Raw genomic sequence first — 21,455 nt, forward strand, 5'->3', positions numbered from 1 at the left:
GATCCCACAGAGCAAAGTTCAGAGATCAGTGGTGCCCTGGCTCGGGATTTCAAGAGCTTCATCCCCTCTTCATCCATTTGTGAGATTGGGCTATTGAAATGATGAAAAGTATTTCTGAGATGAGACTCTGCCGCCTTGTCTATCGTGACAAGCTGCCCAAATCTGATCTGTAGTAACGACCCTGGACTGTGGGTTGTGGTCAGTGCCTTCTCTAACAATAAGTGGAGAAATCCTAATTTTCTTCTCTAGCAGGTCCTTTTATCGTAACCCCTGATAGTGCTAGATGTGTGTGCCCTAACCGATTAATACCAGCATTTATAACTTTGATGTGGTTTGCAAAAAAAGGTGCGAAGAGAGTGACATGATATCCTTCTAAACTCGAGACCCTCACATCACACTAAACATACTTACCAGAAAGAATTGGCCTGCGTGTGAAACTGCAGTGGGAAATGCGTGAATAGATTTTTTCTGGTCCCCTTTATTCGGTTTGCCTAAGGAAGATCTGTTCTTCTGTGTTTTAGTGAGAGAGCCTATGACCCAAATTACCGAGGAGGTCCGGGATCAGTTACTAGAGGCCTCTGCAGCTACAAGGAAGGCTTACAACACTTACCGGAGGGAGGCTGATCCTGATGACCATTATTCGGCGGGGGAAGGAGCACAGTCTGCGGCAGACAAGAGCAAAGATGACCTGGAGATGAGTGCTGTGATCTCAATAATGCAACCCATCCTCCGGTTCTTGCAGCTGCTCTGTGAAAACCACAATCGGGATTTGCAGGTACAGCAGGCCGTGCTCGTGTCGCCTCGTGCAGTCGCTGCTGCCGCATCAGTCTCACTAATCCCATGCCTTGAAGTTGATATATGGCCGATTGTTTTCTTTGAGCTTGAAGATAATCTAATAAAAGGATTAATAACTTGCTGGGCAAATATAGGGAAGGCATGTTACTCAGTGTTCAGTGGTCTTTTCAATGTATATAAAAGGTGGTGGGTTCAACACTTGATGTGGCTTTTTAAAAGTATGTATTTTAAGTAGGCATTCTGGTGTGAAGTTACTGAGCTGCTTTTGAGAGGTGAAGAAAAAGAAAAAAAAAAAAAAGAGAAGTCATGCAGGAAAATAGAGATCATTTGTACCTTGGTTCCAGCAGCCCTCAAACTTTACTTTCCAGTGAACAGGTTCTCATGGGTTTTTATAGACCTGTTCGTGTGCACAGAGTTGAACACGTTGGGATGATATTGGGAAAGCTGGAGCTGTCTGGTGAGGGACACGAAGGGCAACAAGAAGGGTTTCTAGGTTGTATGCACAGCAGGAGGAGGCAAGGGAGAGCGTGGGTCTGCTGCTGACCGGGGCAGAGGGCCTGGTGCTAAAGGACGTGGAGAAGGCAAAGGGGCTCAATGCCACCTTCACCTTGGTCGTTACTGGTAGGACCAGGCTTCACAAACCTTGGGTCCCTGGGGCCAGGGGGGAGGTGGGAAGCAAGGAAGACCTACCCTCGCTGGAGGAGAACTGGGTTAGGAAACTTGGAACAACCTGGCCGTGCCCAAGGCCACGGCGCCTGGTGGGATGCCCCGGGTCCGCTGCGGAGTGCCGGGGCCTGTCCCGGAGTCTCGAGTGGAGCAAGGAGTCTCCAGGATGACGGGGGACTGGAGCAGCTGGCGGGCAAGGAGAGGCAGAGGGAGCTGAGAGAGCTCAAGCAGGGGAGGAGAAGGCCCCCGGCTGTCTCAGCGTGGGTATCACTACGTGATGTGGGGAGGACAGGGCCGGGCTCTGCTCGGCGGTGCCTCGTGAGAGGGCGAGGGGCGTTGGAGCAGACAGTCTCCACAATGTCCCTGCCAACCTCGGCTGTCCTGTGATGCTCTGCGATGTGTTTGTGTAATTTTAAAGAGCGAGCCCAGAACTCGTACGTTAATAATCTTACCAAGCGCGTGCCTCCGCAGGAGATAAGGTTTTTTGCTTACAAATGGACTGCAATTAATGTGATTTTTTTTGTTCAGCGGAACCACTGTTGCTGGATGAGAATTGAATGCAGGCGAGGAGCAAGTGAGAGACAGTACAATGTACTAAATGCCCTCATAAAGGAGGAATAATTGCCTTGATTGCATATTGTTGTACGGTACGCCAGAAGTGTAGGACCCTGCGTGAGTGCTTTTCAGACCTGCCAAATCACTTCCGCTGAACTCGAATGCCCTGCTGCTGGCAATGTATGAAATCAAATCTGTATGGTAATGTTCCTGTGCTGCGAACATGTAATTCCTTTAGCATTTTATAGGTGCCGAGGTTACGTACATCAGGGTTTCTCCTAATTTTTTCAAAAACCTATTTGATCTTTGTTTTGTCAAACAATTTTCATGCCGTTAGCGATGTCGGAGACAAGTAGGACGGCAGTTTTATGTGGCAGTAGTCCAAACCGCATACACATGATCCTTTGCTGCTGCTGTCTTTGGCTAGGCACTGAAAGCTATAGGAGCAAAATTGAATTCAAGCCAGTACAGAAACTTGGCCTGAGCTGTTCACCATCCTGAACAATTAGATTTCCCAAAGAACAGGTAGTTCCCTTCAGCACTAGGAGAAAAAGGTTTGTTTTTTTGGAGGGTTTTTTTTGGTTGTTTTTTTGTTGTTTTGTTTTGTTTTTAAAGTTGGGAGGAACACTTTTTTCAATATAATTCTCTTGCTGTTTCCCTGCATTGATGCTTGCCTTTCTCCTTCATCCCTGAAGGGGAAGCAGGAGTCTGTGAAGCTTCAAAATCTTTGTGTCTGCAGGTAGGGTGTTGTAACTGAAATTCTTATCAATATTGCCAACGGACTCACTGCTTAAAGGAGTAAGACAGACCTATTCTGGAAGCTGTGTGTCTTCCACAACTGTGTAAGTTAGATTTGAATTGAAAGTGAATAGGAATTGCCTGCCCAGTGCGGCTGTAGGTTTATCAAACCCAAGTGTTTTACAAGCTGTTAGCAATTGTGAGTAGCCTGATGTTGTGCAAAAACAGGAAAATGCAAGTCACAGCTGTAAGAATCAGTATGTGTTTTGGATGAGAAGGAAGTCTTTGTGAAATGGCTTAGGGGGTTGCAATACTGTGCCTTTTGCATCACTCGGCCGTTCCCCTTGCAGATAAAACTGCAGTTTGTTCCGCGTTGCACACAGTCAGGATGCTGTCCCCCTCCGGCTTACTCCGTGGGTCTGGAGGAGGACTTACAATATCTTTGCAAATTGATGCAAGGACTGGGTCAAATAGGTGGATGCTAAACTATGTTTTGTCACCCACTTCAGGCTGAACGCACCAGATTTTGCTGTGGAGTACTCCTGATACCTTTGTTTCTCTCCCAGCACACGGATACTTGGGTTCTCTTATTGAACGTGCGTTAGGTCTGACCCTTGATTCCACGCAAGAGCTCAGCCTTGAAAGCAAAGCTGTCTCGGCTCTGAATTGCCGTTGCCAGCCTGTCTGGTCTGCTTTGGCCGGGCTACAGCCCCACCAGTTTCCTCACGAGGTGTTTTCTGTACCATTTCGTTTCTGAGCGAAGGTGTCCCTGCGTGGGGCACAGTCAGTCATGGGCACTGAAGCCCCTGTGAGGCGGAGGGAAGCGCCCAGGGAGCTCTTTGCTGTAGGCGCCGGGGGCAGGTCCTACCCAGCTCTGCCTCCCACACCCCCAAGCCTGCAGCTTCAGCCCTGCGCTGTAAAATCCCACCTTCCTGGGAAAAATCATGCTCCTATTCTTTTTTTTTTTTTCCTTACCAAGTGCGTTCTTTCTGTGAAATAAAAATATTGTAGGAATATGCTAGCCAGTCATGCTCAGGTTACAGGTCTGAGTTGGTAGGTTAGATACTTAGTAGGTTAAATACTAAATTGGTAGGTTTAAAAGAAGCAGGAATCAATGCAACTTTTAACACTGGATTTAGCTGTTTCTTTTATTCATAATCCCTGGAGAGAAAGCCTAGGTAATAAAAGCTCAGTACGCTGCAGGAGGGTGATTCAGTAATTTGGGCAGTGGAGCAGCACTGCTGCATGCAGGGAGGGAGCGGGTGTAGCTCACGGTGTTTGAGGCAGGAAGTGTGTGCAAGAACTTTGTAAGACCAAAGAGCAAGCTTGTATTCAGTGAAAAATGCCCTGCCTTACCTGATTGCTTGTAAAGAAAAATCCAATCACTTAAAAATACTTCTTTACTAAGACTTTCTTATTTATGTTCTTTCTTTGCAAAGCCTTTCCAATTAGGGATCAGATTTCTGCTTAAACAAAGACTGTCCAAAGAAAGCATTGACTCTTGGGGGAACTACCCACTTAAATGATAGAATTGTGTTTCTTCCAAGGATTCTGTGTTCAACCCTGCTTGAACAAACCAGGCTAGTATTCTGAAAGTGGCCAATTTTATTTTTAGTCATCATGTTTTAGGGTACGCGGCTTTAGGCTGTGTGCTGGGAAGCAAAGTCTGCAACCCCCCGACGTGCTGCAGCGACGTTCGGGCCTGGCTGCAGATGCTGCTTCTGCAAGTGCACCCCAATCTGGTCATGATCCCAGAAACTGGGAGGACTGGGCTCCCTGAAAATGAACAATAGCATCAAGTCAGCTAAGTATCTCCAGAAGGTTATTTGCAAAGCTTAAACACTGCCTGACTTTGCACTTCATCCCATCAGGAAGTATTTCTCTCCTCAACTAAGTATATGGGATACTTAAAGTCAGGCAATATGAGTGCTCTTTTCCCCCTTTTTCTCCTCAAAATCCCACAAGCTGCGTACTTTTCGTACGCTCCAGCTGAATCTGCAGCTCTTTATTCTGAATGCAGGGTTTTGCAGCTGGTCTGCGTCTCAGGCTGGTTTCCACTGAAAGCCAGAGGGTGGCATGGTCGATATTGAAGAGTTGTGTTCCCCCTCCGTAGCCTGGGAGATGCTCTGGGTGACACAAACTGAAGAGCTCGATCTATACTGGCTGGGACGGCAACAGACATTTCCTGGAGCACTTTCTCACAGTGCAGCGGGGTCTTGTTTTCTGACATTTTTTTTCCTTCCCCTTGTTCAGCCATCCAACACTGTCCTTCTGCCTCCTGTGCCTCGTTCCTCCTCTTTCCTTTGTGTTTATTGACTTTGGATAAAGAAGCTAAGTCTGGTATAAACCTAGCTCTAATCAGAATAAATGGCGTACCGCAGCCGGGGAGCATTTTGTTTCATTGCTTTCAGTATTATCCATTATTTTTGCTTTTTTTCCTGGAGGGAAGGCACGAGCTCCAATTTGTGTAGCATCAACCTTTCCACATTCTGACAAGTTAATCAAAAGTCAGGATACTAAATGAGCAATCAGTTGAAATGTGCTGAATCACTGTCACCTTTAGTCTGCATTCATAGACAGCGTTTTCCTTTTTTAGCTTAGCCTTCAATTGAATCTGGCAATTTCTCAGTCTGTTTGCCTTAAAAGACTTAATAGTCTGACGCAGGCACTAGAGGCAATCAGTTAACGGCGCTCCTCTGCAGGCTGGCAAAAAAGACCTTGCTGGTTCCACAGCCCCATGCATCTCGTTCGTCCGAGGGGGTTTTTCACCTTTGAAGTGTTTTGTAACCTGCTAGAATTAAGCTAGCCAGGAGTTCTCCTGCTGCAACAGTGGGGAAAACAAAGTGGTAGTGGCCATCCATTTTTACAGCACAGCGCTGGGAACACCACTGACAAACAGCATCTGAGTCACTGGGAAGTTGTTTTTTATTCATTTTCCTTCTTTGTTTTGGTTGGGTTTGGGTGTGGTGTTTTGTTTGGTTTTTTTTTTTTTGTTTTTTTTTTGTTTTTTTATTAGGAATACGGGAAAAACATGTTTAATCCGCGCTGATAAATCTGGCATTACATTCGAGGAGCTGCTCCTAATCAGCAGCTGCAAGCGGGGATCACGATAATCATGCGGGAAGAAAAGCAAGGGAGAGAATTGCATTTCGAGGCGGCGAGGTGCTTCCTTGGGGCTTGGGCGGGTGGTGCCTCCGTGGAGGCAGGGCCGGGGCACGGCTCCTTCTGTCCCGGAGAAAGCTCTCGGGAGGAGCGAGCCCGGAGCGACGGTTAGCCGTGAGATGTAGCAGGTAGGCTGGAAAGGAAAGCTTTCAGGCTCAGGAGAGGTGGTGGATCCGCACGGAATGGCTTATTGGGCGTTGGGTTTCAGTGCTCTAGTGGATGCGCTCTCTTCATTGCTGCTCGCCTTCTATAAAATTTGAAGCCAACAAGCTGCTCAAGAGAGCAGCGCGTTGCAGGCAAGCCCTGAAAGAGGCTTAAATTGCTCATCCAGGCTCCAGTGAAATTAGAGCAACATACCATGCAGTGCAATTGTGGGTTGATGAACTAAATAAAATGTTATGGTACAAACATCAGTTTGTATGTTGGTTGTTTTTTTTTTTTTTTTTCTCCCTTCCCTCCCACCTTTGACACTTTTCTTGCAGAATTTCCTACGCTGCCAGAACAACAAGACAAACTACAACTTGGTGTGCGAGACGCTGCAGTTTCTGGACTGTATCTGTGGAAGCACAACTGGTGGACTTGGGCTTCTCGGTCTCTATATAAATGAGAAAAATGTAGCGCTGATCAACCAGACGCTGGAAAGTTTGACCGAGTACTGTCAGGGGCCTTGCCACGAGAACCAGGTAATACATCCCCAGCTGTTAGAAGCATCACCCTGTCTCCCTACACCCACAGCATTCGCAGGGCTTGGCTCTCAGTCTGCTAGACCTGTGTTGTCTTACAATGCTGCTCACTTTACTTGCCCTACAAAGTGGGTTTGGTTTTGGGGTGTTGTTTTGTTTTTTGTTTTTTCTTTATAAACCCATAATAATCAGCTTCTCTTTCTCAGAACCCGCTTTGAGGAGTTGAACCACTCAAAGCAGTAGAGATTTCTCTGCTTTTCTAGCATTTAACTTGTTTTATTAGACATGACAGAGAGGGAGAGCGGGGAATTTTCGTACTTGAAATAATATATAGTAAAAATGTTGCTGAAATCAAGCTCTGCCTGTTGTAAATGAGGCCAGCAATGTGCCCACCCCCAGCCTGATGGGAGAAGGTTGAGCTCTGTAGCGTCGTGTTCCCCACGTTGAGGTTGTTTTCAGACGTAGCCATGTGTGTCGAACCACGCGCGTGTCGCTGCCGACGGTCCGTGCGCTTGCACGGGGGTGCGGCAGCAGCTCCCAGGGAGCACCAGTTGGGTGCCGGGGGGGACCACCCAGTGTCTGCTGGGGCTGAGGCAGCCTCTCTCCAGCTCCCCCCCAGACCGTACTCACAGTCAGTGCTGTGTTCTCCCAGCGGGAGTGACTGTTTTAAAGCAAGCATTGTGGTTGAAGTAACCGTGTTATGGGGAAGGCGTAATGAATAATGACAGTAATCCTATCAGGTAAAGCCGTTACTGACCCACGGCTGAACTTGGTCTGCTCTGCGCCTCAAAGGCTGAATAATCAGCAAGGAATATGGGAAGATACTTCTCCTTGTAGATACTTTTCTTATGGATATTGCTGATAGATACTTTTCTGCTTATAGATACTTTTCCCATGTGGAAGCAGAGGTTTTTAGGTGCTCAAGAGTTATGGTTTGGGGCAGCTGTGCTGCTCAGCCATGCTTTCCCACTTCACCTTCCCGCAGGTTGTACAGCCGTGCTTTAGAGCAGCATCGCCAGTTAGTTGGGCCCATCTCTTCTGCCTTTGGTCTCAACGGGGCTCTTGCTATAACTGTTTCAATGAGCCAAATGAAGTCTGAAAGTCTAGAGTAGACCATACTGAAGAGATAACTACCCCAAAATAGTTTTCCAAACTCTGGCCGCTCTGTGGCATCGACTCAACAAATAACATGTGCTCAGTGTGTGTGTGTGTGTGTCTTAAGAGATGGCTTTTTTGAACAGTAGCATGGTACAGAAAGACTGGAATATGACTTCTCACAAAACCTTCAAGAATATCTGTCCTTTGGAGCGCCTTTTCTTCACGCGCTCCAACGTAATTTCCAGCAAAGCTAAACAAATCATAGTGGGGGCGACCAACGTTCAGATGAAATCATATCTATGCGAGAGGACGCATGAGGCTGTACACGTCTGTTCATAACTGATGGTTTCTCTCTGTTACCTGAACGGGGTGGAATAACAACCTTCACATACGGGTATCAATCTCCGCAGTGGAGCTGGAGAACAGAGCGCAGGGCTCTGGGTTTTGAAGGCAGCAAGCTACTGTTGGTTTGGACATTTTAGTTACAGACCATTGTAAAAATCAGGGTTAAAGGGTAAGCAAGGAGGTTATGGAAATTCACAGTCTTTGGTTAGACAGGACTGAAGTAGGTGTTGATTGGCACGTCTAAAATAAAGAAAACTCTCCCTAATCTTAGTAAAACAGTGTTCTTCCTTAGCTCTGTGTTCAGCCTGGGTGCTTTGGCATGTGAATTCCTCGTTTATCAACTGTGGTGCTTTGGGCTTCCTGCGGCTGGGTGGTATCAGTAGGACATGCCATGGCTGGTGATAGGAAAAGCCTGAAACAAAATGCCTTAATCTTTTGTTATTCCCCTGACTGGAGTTTTTTGTTCAGTTATCCATCTTGAACAGCTTGCGAGGTGATGAAAGAGGTGACTCTTCTGTTCTGGCTGGGTCACCAGCCTAGGCTGCATTTTTAGTGTAGACAATTGGTGAAGTTTGATGAATTTTCTTTGGACAGAACTGCATTGCTACTCATGAGTCCAACGGTATTGACATCATCACAGCATTAATTCTCAATGACATCAACCCTTTGGGAAAGAAGAGGATGGACCTTGTGTTGGAACTGAAGGCAAGTGAATAATTTTGTGCGATCCACGTTAACAGTGAGATGAAACACAATTTTATGGTTGGAATTATGTGGGTGTTTATTATATCCCAATATTCATAAGTGCCAAAAAATTATATGCATCAGCGAGCTGGAGGCAGTGCCCAAAGGTTGTTTGTCACAGGTATTTCATCCTTTAAATAACTGTCACAGGTAGTCAATCTTTTAAACGATAACACGGGGCCACCAGTTTTCAGATGAGGGGGAGGAGGAATGCAGGCAGTCAAGATACGCTGAGGAATCCTAAAATAATTTCCTGTTAAAAATTTAAAGCTGATGAAAACGTCTCTGTTGTTGAGCTTTTACGTGTACAATGGAAGTAAAATTTTGCATGCTATGTCTGGTTTCCTAATACTTTATTGCTGTTGTTTAATCAGTTGATGTTTAATCATCAAGAATTTTTTAGGGCTGTTTATATTAATGCTGGAATAATTAGCCTTGGTGCTGATTTCAAAACACACTAGCAGGTTGTCTTCTAGCAACAGTAGTCACAGAGCGCTCCTGCTTCAGCATATGTTTTAGAAATACTTCCTTTCTGACTTACTGTCCTGTCCTATCATGCAATGTCTAGTTGCTTTCCGTTGCCGACTCACACCATTAATATGGGTAATACGGGGGTTTTATTATTCTAAATAAAAAATGCTCTTAGACTCTATTAGCATTATACTTCAAAATTAAATACTTTTATTGGGTTTTATTGTCAGTCATGATGGATTTTTATCTTAATTGTTTGTATTAAAGTAGTCTGGTGCCTTGTGGTAGTTTCCCATTTCCTCCCTCTAGTTCTTGGCATGAGCAGGCTGCAGAGTAATTTTCAGTTAAAAGCAGCGAAGCATGTCTGTGTCTTCAGCCTCGGCTGTCCTTTGATTTAATCAACAGTAGCTGGAGTAAAGCTGAGCCGCACCATTTTGGAGTTGGAGAGCTTGTAGTAATGCTGCCATATCTTTAAAACAAAACAAAATAATACCAGCTTTGAAACCTCAGCGTTTCGGAAATGTGAACCTTCACTTGAGTTCATTTGACGGCCCCCAGTAAGTAGGGTTTGGGAAATAAACTGGTAAAAACCACTACTGTGTAGTATATCTCACTAATCGGAGGTAAGGCTGTAGGAGTCCCTTGGTAGGCTGTCGGGGAGGCTCTGCCTTGCCCGTGGCTCGTGTTCGTAGAACCCAGGGAGCTCAAGCCCTCCCGGGCAGCGGGGACGGTAGCACTCACGCTGGGCGCCCTCGCTTTCTGGCTCGGGGCACTGATTGGTGGTGTTGGTTCTTCCCTCCCTTCAGAACAACGCTTCCAAACTGCTCTTGGCCATCATGGAGAGCAGGCACGACAGCGAGAACGCGGAGAGGATCCTCTACAACATGAGGCCCAAAGAGCTGGTGAGTCCCTGGGTCGCTCCGAAATTCCCCGCTCCCTTCAAGCCACGTGCAGCAGCACTGGGGAGACTGGAGTGGCGGCGTCCGTGTCATCCCCCCCCCCCCCCCCCCGCCCCGCCCCAGGCCTGCTGCAAGAGGTCTGTGCAACTGGAAGACCTCTCGAGGGTTTGGTTCAACGCGTGCAATATCCAGAGGGGACGGGTCTGCCCAGTTCCCAGGCAGCACAAACGATGGTGAAGCCGTGCTGAATGTTACGGAATCCGGCGTAAGGCAGGGAGGGGGCGTCGCCTGACGCTTTGGAATCCACGCGTGGAAGCCGTTTGCACGAGAGACGGAGGGAAACAAAAAGCTCTTGTGACCTAAAAGCGGTTCAGGAGACTGTAACGCAGGCTTTTGAGCTGGTTTATGGATTAACTGGCGAAAACACAACCGAGAGATTCAAAGTACAGCTGGAACACTGCCGGCTCGTCTCGGCGCACGGATCTGTGGCGGGGCCGGAGGTCAGAGCGAGGGTGGCCGGGAATTGAGTGCCTGGAAGGGAACCGTGAGGTTTAGTGTCTTGTGTCAGCGAGCTGGACTGAAGGTGCTGAGTCAGGACTCCTGTTTTATCCTGGGTGTTGAGAAGGCCGCTGACCTTCTGCTGGAATGTGTACGCTCAGCTCCCGTTCACCTCCGAGTGCCAAGGGTGTAGTGGCCGTGGCAGACGGCAGCCCTGGGCCTGAGCTGTCTCTTCACTGGGCTGTGTCTGTCTCTCTAGGTGGAAGTGATCAAGAAGGCTTATCTGCAAGGAGAAGTAGACTTTGAGGATGGAGAGAACGGGGAAGATGTTGCGGCATCTCCGAGGAACGTGGGACACAACATTTACATATTAGCTCATCAGGTAGAATTCCACCTTACAGCTTTTGTAGCGCCAAGTGTCCCAGACTGTAAATAGCAAGGGGTTTGCTTTTCCCTGGAATCGCTTTAATGGCTCACCTAGGAGAAAAACTCACTGCCCGTTCTCTTTTTATTAGAGCAAATGGCAATCCTTAAGGGATCAGAAAAGAAAATTCTATAATGTAAGAAAATTCTGGGAGTGTTCTTTTATAATGGGAAGCAGTCAGGCTCTTGACCAAGTTTCTGAAGGCATGTGGTGCAAGTTCTTGGCAGTTCTGGGGAGCAATGTATTATTTTTCAGCTGTATCGAAGGCTACTTTATACTCCCAAAGAAATTCTATTAAACTAAATCAATTAAACTCCGATTAATTAAAATCAATTAAACTAAGCTGAAATCTCACTCTGCTTTTATGGTTCTTGCCACGTTCTCTCGCCAGTCAGATTCATTGTATTGATACAGTGTGGTGTTTGAAAGGTAAAAGACCGAGGGGAAAAAAAAATATATCGAGATCTCCTTAATATATTGATGCTGCAAATATCACTCCATTAGAGACTTCTTGCTCTGTTAGCATCTGAGAAGAAAGACCGTCCCTCTGCTGTAAGCTGAATTTAGAGCATCCAGAAGCATTTTTGGAGCAGGGCTCTGTGCATCTGCTTTTCAAATGTTGTAAATTTTCTCTTCCGTCCCGGCCTAGATACTGGTGTGATTAGCACACCTTTGAATTAGGGTGGGTGTAGAAGGATAAGCCGAATGGGAATGCTCAGAAGTTTCCCCCAGTCAGACCAAGGGTGGGAAAGGACGGGTAAAAGGGGAGTACAACATGGGTATTAAAAAAATACATATTTGAGTCATTCTGACTTGCTCCCAAAATAGAGCTGCAGGGTGTCTGGTTGGAATAGAACAAGCCTTCTGTCAACTTTGCCCTTTCTTAGCAGCTGACTGCGTACTATTTCTTTTTTTATGCCAAAAATCAGAAATTTAATATCATAGAGAGACATCTGGTGTCTCCCACTCCCTTTGCATTCCTTTATTTTAGTTGGCTCGTCATAACAAAGAGCTGCAGAACATGCTGAAGCCGGGAGGTCAGATAGAGGGAGATGAGGCTCTGGAGTTTTATGCCAAGCACACGGCCCAGATCGAGGTACGGGGGAACCGGTGGCTGCCGGGGGGGGGGGGGGATGATCCACTGCAGAAAGAGCCGCTTGGAAGAGAAGCGGTGGAGTTCGACACCGGTTGCATTACACGTGATATTTTGATTGAACTGACTACCTGTGTGTGGACTGTCATCTTTGACATGAGAATATATGTGTACTTATTTTTTTATTTTATTTTTTGACAGCCGCTGGCGGGGGGAGCTATTTTTGAGCTGTCATGTGTGGGCTTTAAGATGGAGCTGAGCAGAGCTCTGTTGGCAGGGGGAAGTGTAACTTCGCTTCTGTTACATTTTGGCCGGTACTATTGCTGAATCCATAAAGTTAGTGATAGCTTTTGCCATTCTTCCTGTATTAAAATGGCAAGTTGGCCTGATGCACAATGTAAGATGCTTTTGAAAAGCAAAACACGCACAAATACGGAGAGTTCGCAAAACTCGCTAATAAGCGATATAACTATTATTCCTCATACGTGCCTGTGCAATCTGTGGCTAAAATTTGCTCAGATTCTTGAATTGGGTGACCAGATTGCTCTGAAATTCAGCACAGCTTTGGTGCAGGATTCACTGGGCCCCTTGGAAATCCCAGCTGAGAACAGTATTGCCAGGATAAAGACCACGGCATAGAAATTATCAGTCTTGGAGCTAAATGTAGGCCTGCTTTGAAAGGTAAATTAAAAGAAGTCTCTATCAAGCTGCTGTTCTATGGAAATGGGTCCAAGTTTCTATACGTGTCTGGTTTGAAAGGGAGGGGGGAAGAAATGAAAAAAAAAAAAAAAGGCACACAAACCAAGAAATAAAAGCATTTCAAAACTAGGAAGAACTCTAATGAGGCTGCTGTTCAGATTGTCAGGTCGGACCGTACCATGGAGCAAATTGTCTTCCCCGTGCCCAGTATCTGTGAATTCCTCACAAAGGAGTCCAAGCTGCGGATATATTACACCACGGAGAGGGATGAACAAGGCAGCAAGATCAATGACTTCTTCATGAAATCAGAAGACCTCTTCAATGAGATGAACTGGCAAAAGAAATTAAGAGGTAGGTTGCTGTTGCCAGCGTGGTTGTGTGGAGCGTTACCAGCAGAGCGCTGGGGTCAGGTTTTTGGAGTTTGAAACGTTGACTGGGTAGCAGATGGTTCCCCAGTGTGGCAGCAACCTTGATAATTGTTTGAAAGAGTCTGCTCCTCTGCACGATGGCAACGTGCTGTAATGAAGTCAAGCTTAATGCAAGAGCAATATGGACCAACTGGAGGGGATCCAGGGGAGAGTGGTAAGAAGGATCGCGGGTCGTCTTTTTTAAGATCCAACAGGAAGGAACGAATTTGTGGAGGCTTAGCTTAAATGAGAAGGAATTTGGTGGCAGGGAGAAACAGAGAGGACACAGCTGAAGAAAGCAGTGGTCCGTTCTCCTTCCCTGCCCTGGATACACGAAGCAGTTCCCCTTGCATTGCAAGGAGGAGTAAGGCTGGGTAATGCAGCGTGGACTTGGGGCATCTCCAGCCATAGAGGTATTTAAGAACACATGAAACAGGCATTTTTCAGTAATTGTAGAAGTAGATTTCATCCTTTCTTTGGGCAAAGAATAGAACGGCAGACGGGCTGATTAAGTCCCTTCCAGCCCTGTGATGCTAAAATATCTGAAAGCAAGCATTTTCAAGCACTGCTTTTCCCTCTGAGGTTCCCACTGGCAGCTAGGAAAACTTTTGAAATTATATTTTAATTCATACAGTGCCACCGCTTCCCCCATTAAACTTTCTAACTCGTTTGCTTAAAATTTTATGGTTTTTTTAAAAAAATTGGTTTCTTGTTTTACGAAAGGAGAAACGTTGCACCCAAGGCTCAGCTTCGGTGGTGGGCAGTGATGAGTGGTTAGAATTTACCAACGATGACCCTGTGAAGTGTGAGAGATAAAGCACTTATTTCCTGCTCGAGTCGACATCTGCCATCTGATACCGCTGTTGTTCCCCATGCTTGAATCAGCTAAGCTCCTGTTCTTAGCAAAAGAGCACAGCCTGCTCCAGACCCACCTCCTGGAGCAAATGTGAGAGGGGGCTGCTGCTGTGGGCCACCGGCACCTGCCCGCTGCTGGCCAGGCGAGCCCCGGCTAGCAAAGGCTTTCCCCCTGACAGTGCCTTGCTGATACTCCATCAGCATTGCACGTCGTAGGAAAAAATGAGGTGAGAAAGGACCTTCCTCACTGTGAAAAGCATTTTTAAAATAAGATTATCTCACTTGTTGCAACCTCCTGGCAATTGCATTTCACCCTTTCGTTGTGCACCTCCAAGGGGAGCCTGGACCCTTTCCAGTTTGTTTCTTAGGATGCATATGCACAGTTCACACTGGACCTGGTGGTGGGTCCCACATTTGGTAATGGAAACTCAGTATTTGCTGCTTCTGATTGTTGGGGTGTACGTGTGTGTGTATATATGTTAATACATCTTTTAAGAGAAGAGCAGTTGTAATTATATTATTTAAATCCATCAGTCAGGTGTAGATAAGTCTGCCTGAGACTTGGTCAGCTCTACCGAATTATTTTTCATGTGTCTGAATACTAAATAGAGTGGAGCTATTTCCACTGAACAATGGATTAGTACTTCTGACAGCATCAAAATCCCCAGGAAGCTGCTTCCTAAATGACTTCTGAGAGCTCTACAAGAAATATGGGAGTATATGACATCCTAAACAAATGGGCAACTTTGTCTTTGACAGCATCCATATATTCTGTTAGGTTTTGTTGTTTGAGTTACTTTCATTGTCTCTGAGGCTATCTCCAGGCAAGCTGTGAAGACATCCATAATTAACAACAGATCACAAATTAATCACGAACCACCTGCAGAAGCGGAGAATATTTCTTTTGTCTTTAAGAAACTGGAATCATTTAGTCTGTCTCCTAATATTCTGGTCTTGTTTGGCCTCTAAGTGATACTCTACGTTTATACAATTGTTTCTCACCTCTTACACACAAGTTTGTGGGTTTGAGACGTGACCGGCTGGCAGTGCCCTGTGCTGTGCTCATGTGATACCACTGATATTCAAACCTGAGAAAGACTTTTTTTTTTTTTTTTTTTTAATTCTTTATAAAGCCCCATGTACTTTCCCCTTCAGCTCTTGGTGCTAGCCCATAATCTGAGCACCGTAAGTCTCCCAAGATCTTTAATTAAGAATTCAAATGAGCCTGCCAAGACCAAGCAGGGCAGATAGTCTGTGTCCATCCCCAAAGGAAGGTTTAAAGTAAAACCTGCAACTTTATAATGACCCTTTGTAGAACAATTTCATACAAATGAATTCACCCTGCTTCCAAATTCTTCCAGTTAAATTGAGAACAGAAATAATACAGAAATCAGTGTATGGTATGTTCGAAACACTGCTACATTGCATTTCAGTGAGGTTTAGCGTGTGCCTGGCTAATTAGGTGCAGTGAAGCTTGTATTCTTACCGTGACAGGGTACCTTTTTGTAGTCCTTTCCTTTGCATTCAGCTGCTCAATACATTTGCTTTTTGTGTGCATTTCAACTTGGTATAATGAAGCATTGTATAATTCTTCTAACCTTTTTTTTTTTTTTTTTTTTTTTTTTTGCTTAGCATGCTAGAAGAGGTGATTTGCTGAAGAGTGGTGGTGGCTACTGTGAGGCTCAGAATTGCTGCATGCATTAATTTACTCTTCAGCCTCATAGTTTGCATTTTAATCTATTCCCTAAATTTCACTGTGAGATTCTTTTCCTTTGCTCTCTGGTATCTGTACACATTCCTTCCTTCCAGCAGGGGAAAACATTAGTTCTTTCCCTTCTTTGAGAGCATTTTTAATAGACTTTTTTTTTTTTTTTTTTTTGTGCCACTCTAGATTTCAGGAGTACACAATTTGATGTACAATAAGCCTGCAGGAACTCAAATCAGGGGGATTTTGCCTTGATGCCGAGGGAATTACTGTAAGGCAGCTTCTTAGCTGTCCTTGTCGTCTTCTGGTCCGCGAGCACTTCAGAAAATGAGTCTTTTGCTTTGTGTGCCTCTTGATTCTAGCTGCAGAGATTATTAAAATTAAGAGTCTTTCTGAAAAGTCTTTATATGTAACGTTAAGAATTTAAAATGTGCAGCTGTTTAACTGTGCACGAAGCTCTGGGCAGATGTGCTCGTGCCCTTTCCCCGCAGGGCAGAGGGAAGGCCAGCCGAGCTTCGGCCTGGCGGTTATTTTGGGGCTATACTGGTCTGTTACCAGCCTGAAGCCAAGCTGCCTCGCTCGGCAGCGACTCCCAAGCACTTCAGCTTTATTGCCATGTCACCACGCTGCATTTGGTGTCCTCGTTTGTCCACCTCGTACTGTCTTCGCTGCGTTTTTTTCTGGCTTGCTACAGCAGAAAATAAGTTTGAAGGTGGGCAGCATCTGGTGCAGGTGGGCTGCGGGCAGCAGCAGATCTGGGAGGGATGGGGCTGAATCTCACTCTGCAATAACTGGTACAAATTTTCTTCCTCCCAATTGGTCTTTGCGTGACTCTGAGTACTAAGTATATTCTTAGGGGAGCCCTGAAGGCCTTGACCTCTGGCATTTCTGAACTTGTTCTCATGCTGCCGCTAAATGAGTTCATGTTTGAAAATATTTTTCATTTTAACGTGATACCTTTGCCTTACAGCACTATCTAGGAAACTGCAAGTACCCCGAAGATAAAAGAGTAGTAAAATAAACTTTGGAGTAAGCTGTGAATATTATTTCTGCTTATGCTGTGCTTTTGGGCAAACTGAAAATAAACTGAGTTTTGGTGATTACTTTTTTACATAGAACTATTTTTTTTTTTTTTTAAACGCTTCATTAAAGAGAACTATTTTTCTCTTTTGTAGCTCAACCTTTCCTGTACTGGTGTGCTCGCAACATGTCCTTCTGGAGCAGTATTTCCTTTAACCTGGCTGTCCTTATGAACCTGCTCGTGGCATTTTTCTATCCATTCAAAGGAATTCGAGGAGGTACCAGTATTTTAACATATAAAAATACATTAAAAAATATAAGGTATAATGAGGCAAATTCTGTCCCCCACTTGGGTCTCTGCATCCCTGTTTACTTCAGTGGGGATAGTAGAACAGAAACTGGCTTTGTTTTTTGTTTTTGTTTTGTTTTTTTTTTTTTAATTGCCTTGATTTAAATTGTTCTGTTCTGACTTTTTCTTCAGGCATTTGTAAGGAAAATGTAGAGCCATGCTTTTTCCTAAGGGAAAAAACTAACCAAGACAGACATCCACCTTTAATTACTTGACTGTTCTACTTTAAAACAAAGTTCCATAATTAAGCATTGAGCTGAAAAGACAAGAAGTATTTATTTGCTGATTTCTTTGAGCTGGTGTTTTATTAATGCTGTTTTCCATAAAACTTCTGTGGCTAGGTCACACTTGAGCAGGGCTCTGGGTGTTGGGCTTGGGCGAGTGAGATGACCCTGCGTTGGCAGGGGAGGCGTCCGGGCGTGGGGTGACCTGCCTGGTGCCACCAGAAATGGGTGCAGGGACAGAAGAGCAGCCCACCTCCCCTCTCTTCCTATCTCCCCGGGGAGCCCCTCACCCCTGCGAGCGCTTAGAGCAGAGGTTGCCCAGAGGAGAGAGGAGGAACGTGCCCCGTGTCCCCTGGCTCGCAGTCGACCTGCCGTCAGTGGGCAGCAGCCAGGCTTGCTGTCGTTTCTACCTGAAAGCAGGGGTGAACGTCCACAGTTCATGGGGTTTTACACAATCTTGCAGTAACAGGTCTCATGGAAGCCGCTTCTGACCTCAGCAGTGGCTTTGTGGGACAGGGATGGTCCTTAGAGCCAGTTCAGTAAACACTGCTGACGGAATCCTGATGCAATTCAGCTGCTGGTCCTTAGCTCCAGCCTCTCCAGAGAGATGCACCCCAGGGCAGGTCGAGGGGTGGAGCCGTGTCAGCAAGAACCTGCAAATCTAGAGGAATATTCTTGCAAATGCCGTGTTTGTGGCTTGCAAAGCTGGTGTAGAGGCACTGCCTAGGTAGGAGCTTCTGCCATGTCCCTGTCAACCAGAGTAAATAAGGACCCCAGCAGTAAAACCTCCTCCTGGAGAGGGTGATTCACGCTCAAGCCTTCACTTCCCTTTGAGATTCATAATGCAACAGGGCCAGTTAGATGCTTATCTGTTCCTACTGAGCTTCCCTCCCCATCTTTCTCCTGTTCGTTGCTGACTACAGAACCCAATGCAGCTCCAAGGTAGCGGTAGCCTGAACAGAGTGAAATTATCAGCTGAGCCCTGTGTGTGCAGGGTAAGAGCCCCTTCACCCTTTTCACAGCTCACCGGTTAGTTTAGGTTGAGCAGAGCCGTAGTTTTGTCCAAGTAGTGTTTGATAGCAGCTTGTGGTCACAGCGGGGTAAAGGCAGTGGGCATAGAAAACTTGTGTTTAGGGCTTCTCCGTCCTGATGAAGCCTCGGAGAAGGTACAGGATATTTTTGACCAAAATCTGGTGTTTCTGAGAGGGCAAAGAGTATAGTTGCCCTCTGCAGCGTCAGGCTGCGGTACTTCTGCATCACACCCTCTGGCAACAGGCCACGGGGATACCCGGATCCTGTTCTGGCTGGCAGCTGGTTGGAAGGTTTTTAACAAGCACGAAGAGCAACTGAATTTTTTTTTTTATCTCTAGTTTCAAAGATCACAAGTTAAAATGTAAAGGTCTGTATTTATGGCTGGTAGGAAAGCTGGTAATTAAAATGAGTTTGTTGAGATTACAAGTTGCAAGACTGGGGGGGATCAGTTGGCATTTTGAAGATGCCCTACCCTACATATTTGAAATACTTTATCAGGTAACATTTTGATAAAATCTCTTCCTCTACTAGTTACAATCAAAAGAAAAATAAATAAATACATGTGTATTTTATATTTAGCTTTAAAAAAAAAAAAAGACTCTTCAAAACAGACCGTTCGGGGGAAGTTGTCAGTGTCTTCAATTGCTCAGACACGGTGAACTGAGCATCTGATTAGCATCTGACTGCAGCAGAAGCTGTAAAGCTTCTGACTTGAGGAGCAGAAACAAAACTGGATGCCCGGAATCAGGTACTGGAATGGCAAGAATTCCAGAGGCAGGGAGAGCTTCCCGCCGGTGCCAGGCTGCTCCTGCCCACAGCCCTGTGATGGACTCCACGTGCCCGCGGCAAGGGTTTGGGTGCAGACAGTTGAGTGACCGCTGGCTTGGTGAGCTTCGTTTGCCGAGGGCAAGGACTCTGCTCCCAGTCTCTCTCCATCCCCAGGAAGGAGAGGTGCGCCCCCCCTCTTTCCTGGGAGTCCCCCCCCCCGGCCCTAGTAAGGTCTCGTCGTGTCGTGGCACCACACTCCTCGTGCAGGTGGTGTCAGGCCCTTCCAAGGTGAGTGTTCCGGCCAACACCTGAGCACTTCATTAACTCTCCAGTTATTTTTGCACCCCTGCTGGGAGCTGCTGAAACTGGTGAAAGCAAATATATTCCTGTACCATGGATGGCTTCGTAATAGCTGGGATGTTCAGACACCCGTGCAGGTGCAGGCAGGATCTGCCTCTCACGGCAATTCCCAAGTCATTCCTAAACAAGCTGCCCATTTTTTCTCTCTCCCCCCTCTGTGCTGTTCCTACTCAGGTGACTCTGTTTCGAGCTCGGCACCTTTGGCTGTTTGACAGCTCCAGTAGCAGTGGCAGCGTTGCTCTGGGATCCCAGACTCCCTTCAGACAGCGGAAACATCTGTTCAACTTTACGCTTATTAAGTTTTAATTTCCATCTATCCTCTGCTGTCTTTATTAATCTACAGTGATTTGGAACAAAATTAAATGGCTGCTCATGGCAGTCAGATGAAAGTAGTATTTCCTAAGCCTTCTGAATTTGGGCAGGGGAAGAAAAAGCCCTCGGTGAATATCTTGCCAACAGGACACAACAGTCCTCTGAGTATATACTTGCAGGAGGGCTGCACTGTGATGTGAAATTGGGGGGGGGTGGTCTTGCCTTTTTGTCTGGTGAGGAACCAGTCGCTTGAAAAAAAAAAAAAACCCACCTTTTTTTAAAAATGTCAGTTTTAAGAAAGAGATGTCTTTTATAATCTGCATAAACAGGGTAAATGGTATTTTTGGCTGAGTGTTTTTTTATGGCTCTTTCAGAGAAGTGTATTTTTAGCAACACAGGCTTGATGTTATGTAAGCAGACAGTCTCATGGGACAGTCTAAATAGAACCAGAAATAGCAAGAGATGACAAAAACTGGTACAAGGTTTTTGACCGAAAGCATAATAGGGGAATCTGCTGTGAATCTGGACCTGGAGGAGTATGCTGTCTGTCTTCACCTACCCATTCCATGCCTCTACAGAACGCATCAGCAAAATGCCTCTCCTTTTCAGCATTCAAGGTGTTTAAGTAATAAACACTAAACTGAAGACTGCTATAATACTGGCGCTTGTCATTTACATAATGCTTTAGTAACAAGTTTGTAATTAAAATCTGCTGAAGGCACTGGGCTCAGATGTTCTGCTCACCGCTTTGAAATCAGTAGTGTCTGAACATGAGGCTTAATGATGCTCCACCGAAGATAAGATAAAACGGCATTTATTTGGTTATTTCGGTTTTGTGTTTCTTGGTTATAGGAAGTACTGAAATGGGGTTTTGTTTTTCCTCTCCACCCTAGGTACACTGGAGCCCCACTTGTCAGGCTTGCTGTGGACGGCTATGCTGATATCTCTGGCCATCGTTATAGCTCTTCCCAAGCCCCATGGCATCCGAGCCTTAATCGCTTCTACAATATTACGCCTAATTTTTTCAGTTGGTTTACAACCTACTTTATTTCTTCTGGGTGCATTCAACGTAAGAATGGAGTGGGCTTTTTTGAAGTTCTCTTGCGTTTTATGTTGTAAGGGTTTCTTAACCTGCGCGTGAAGATGTCAGGGAAAAATAGCCTGGGGTGTTGTGGTGGAACTGGTGGGAGGAGTAAGTCCCTCTTTGGACTGTTTCTAGCAGAAATGCTTTGCTGTTGTTCATTTCATCCTGGTTCCCTAGGCTGGAGACCTCTAAGGTTTCGCTCAGTTTTGCCATAGTCTAGAAACAGCTCCCACCCCAGCCAGAAATGTAAAGAAGTCTCTGTGACCCTCAAGTACTCGGTTATTCACTCAAACCCGTCTCCTGTTCAGTGACTAAGCTGCAACATTTATGGAGTTGTGTAAGATTCACTAAACAATGCGTTTCCCAAATGTCTGTCTGCAGTCTACCTGCCAGCCAAAAGCTGACACTAAGCAGTTTTGCTACAGTAATGTGTGGACTGAGCATGTAAGCTGAGCCACCGGAGAGCTTC

The 21,455-nt window shown here is 45.9% G+C and overlaps 1 protein-coding gene across 12 annotated transcripts in view; it reads left to right on the forward strand.

Annotated features, from left to right (window-relative positions):
- ITPR1 (inositol 1,4,5-trisphosphate receptor type 1) overlaps positions 1–21,455 on the forward strand; it is a 177,296-nt gene that overhangs the window by 129,755 nt on the left and 26,086 nt on the right. For all 12 annotated transcript variants that reach the window (XM_042799767.1, XM_042799768.1, XM_042799772.1 and 9 more), the window contains 9 exons: positions 522–775; positions 6,399–6,599; positions 8,637–8,747; positions 10,064–10,159; positions 10,914–11,036; positions 12,070–12,174; positions 13,029–13,221; positions 17,013–17,135; positions 20,796–20,971. In XM_042799767.1, coding sequence (XP_042655701.1) covers positions 522–775; positions 6,399–6,599; positions 8,637–8,747; positions 10,064–10,159; positions 10,914–11,036; positions 12,070–12,174; positions 13,029–13,221; positions 17,013–17,135; positions 20,796–20,971 — 1,382 coding nt within the window. The remainder of the gene's footprint in view (positions 1–521; positions 776–6,398; positions 6,600–8,636; positions 8,748–10,063; positions 10,160–10,913; positions 11,037–12,069; positions 12,175–13,028; positions 13,222–17,012; positions 17,136–20,795; positions 20,972–21,455) is intronic.

The sequence above is a fragment of the Tyto alba genome, unplaced genomic scaffold, assembly GCF_018691265.1.
Source record: "Tyto alba isolate M040663 unplaced genomic scaffold, T.alba_DEE_v4.0 Super-Scaffold_3, whole genome shotgun sequence".
Classification (NCBI taxonomy): domain Eukaryota; kingdom Metazoa; phylum Chordata; class Aves; order Strigiformes; family Tytonidae; genus Tyto; species Tyto alba.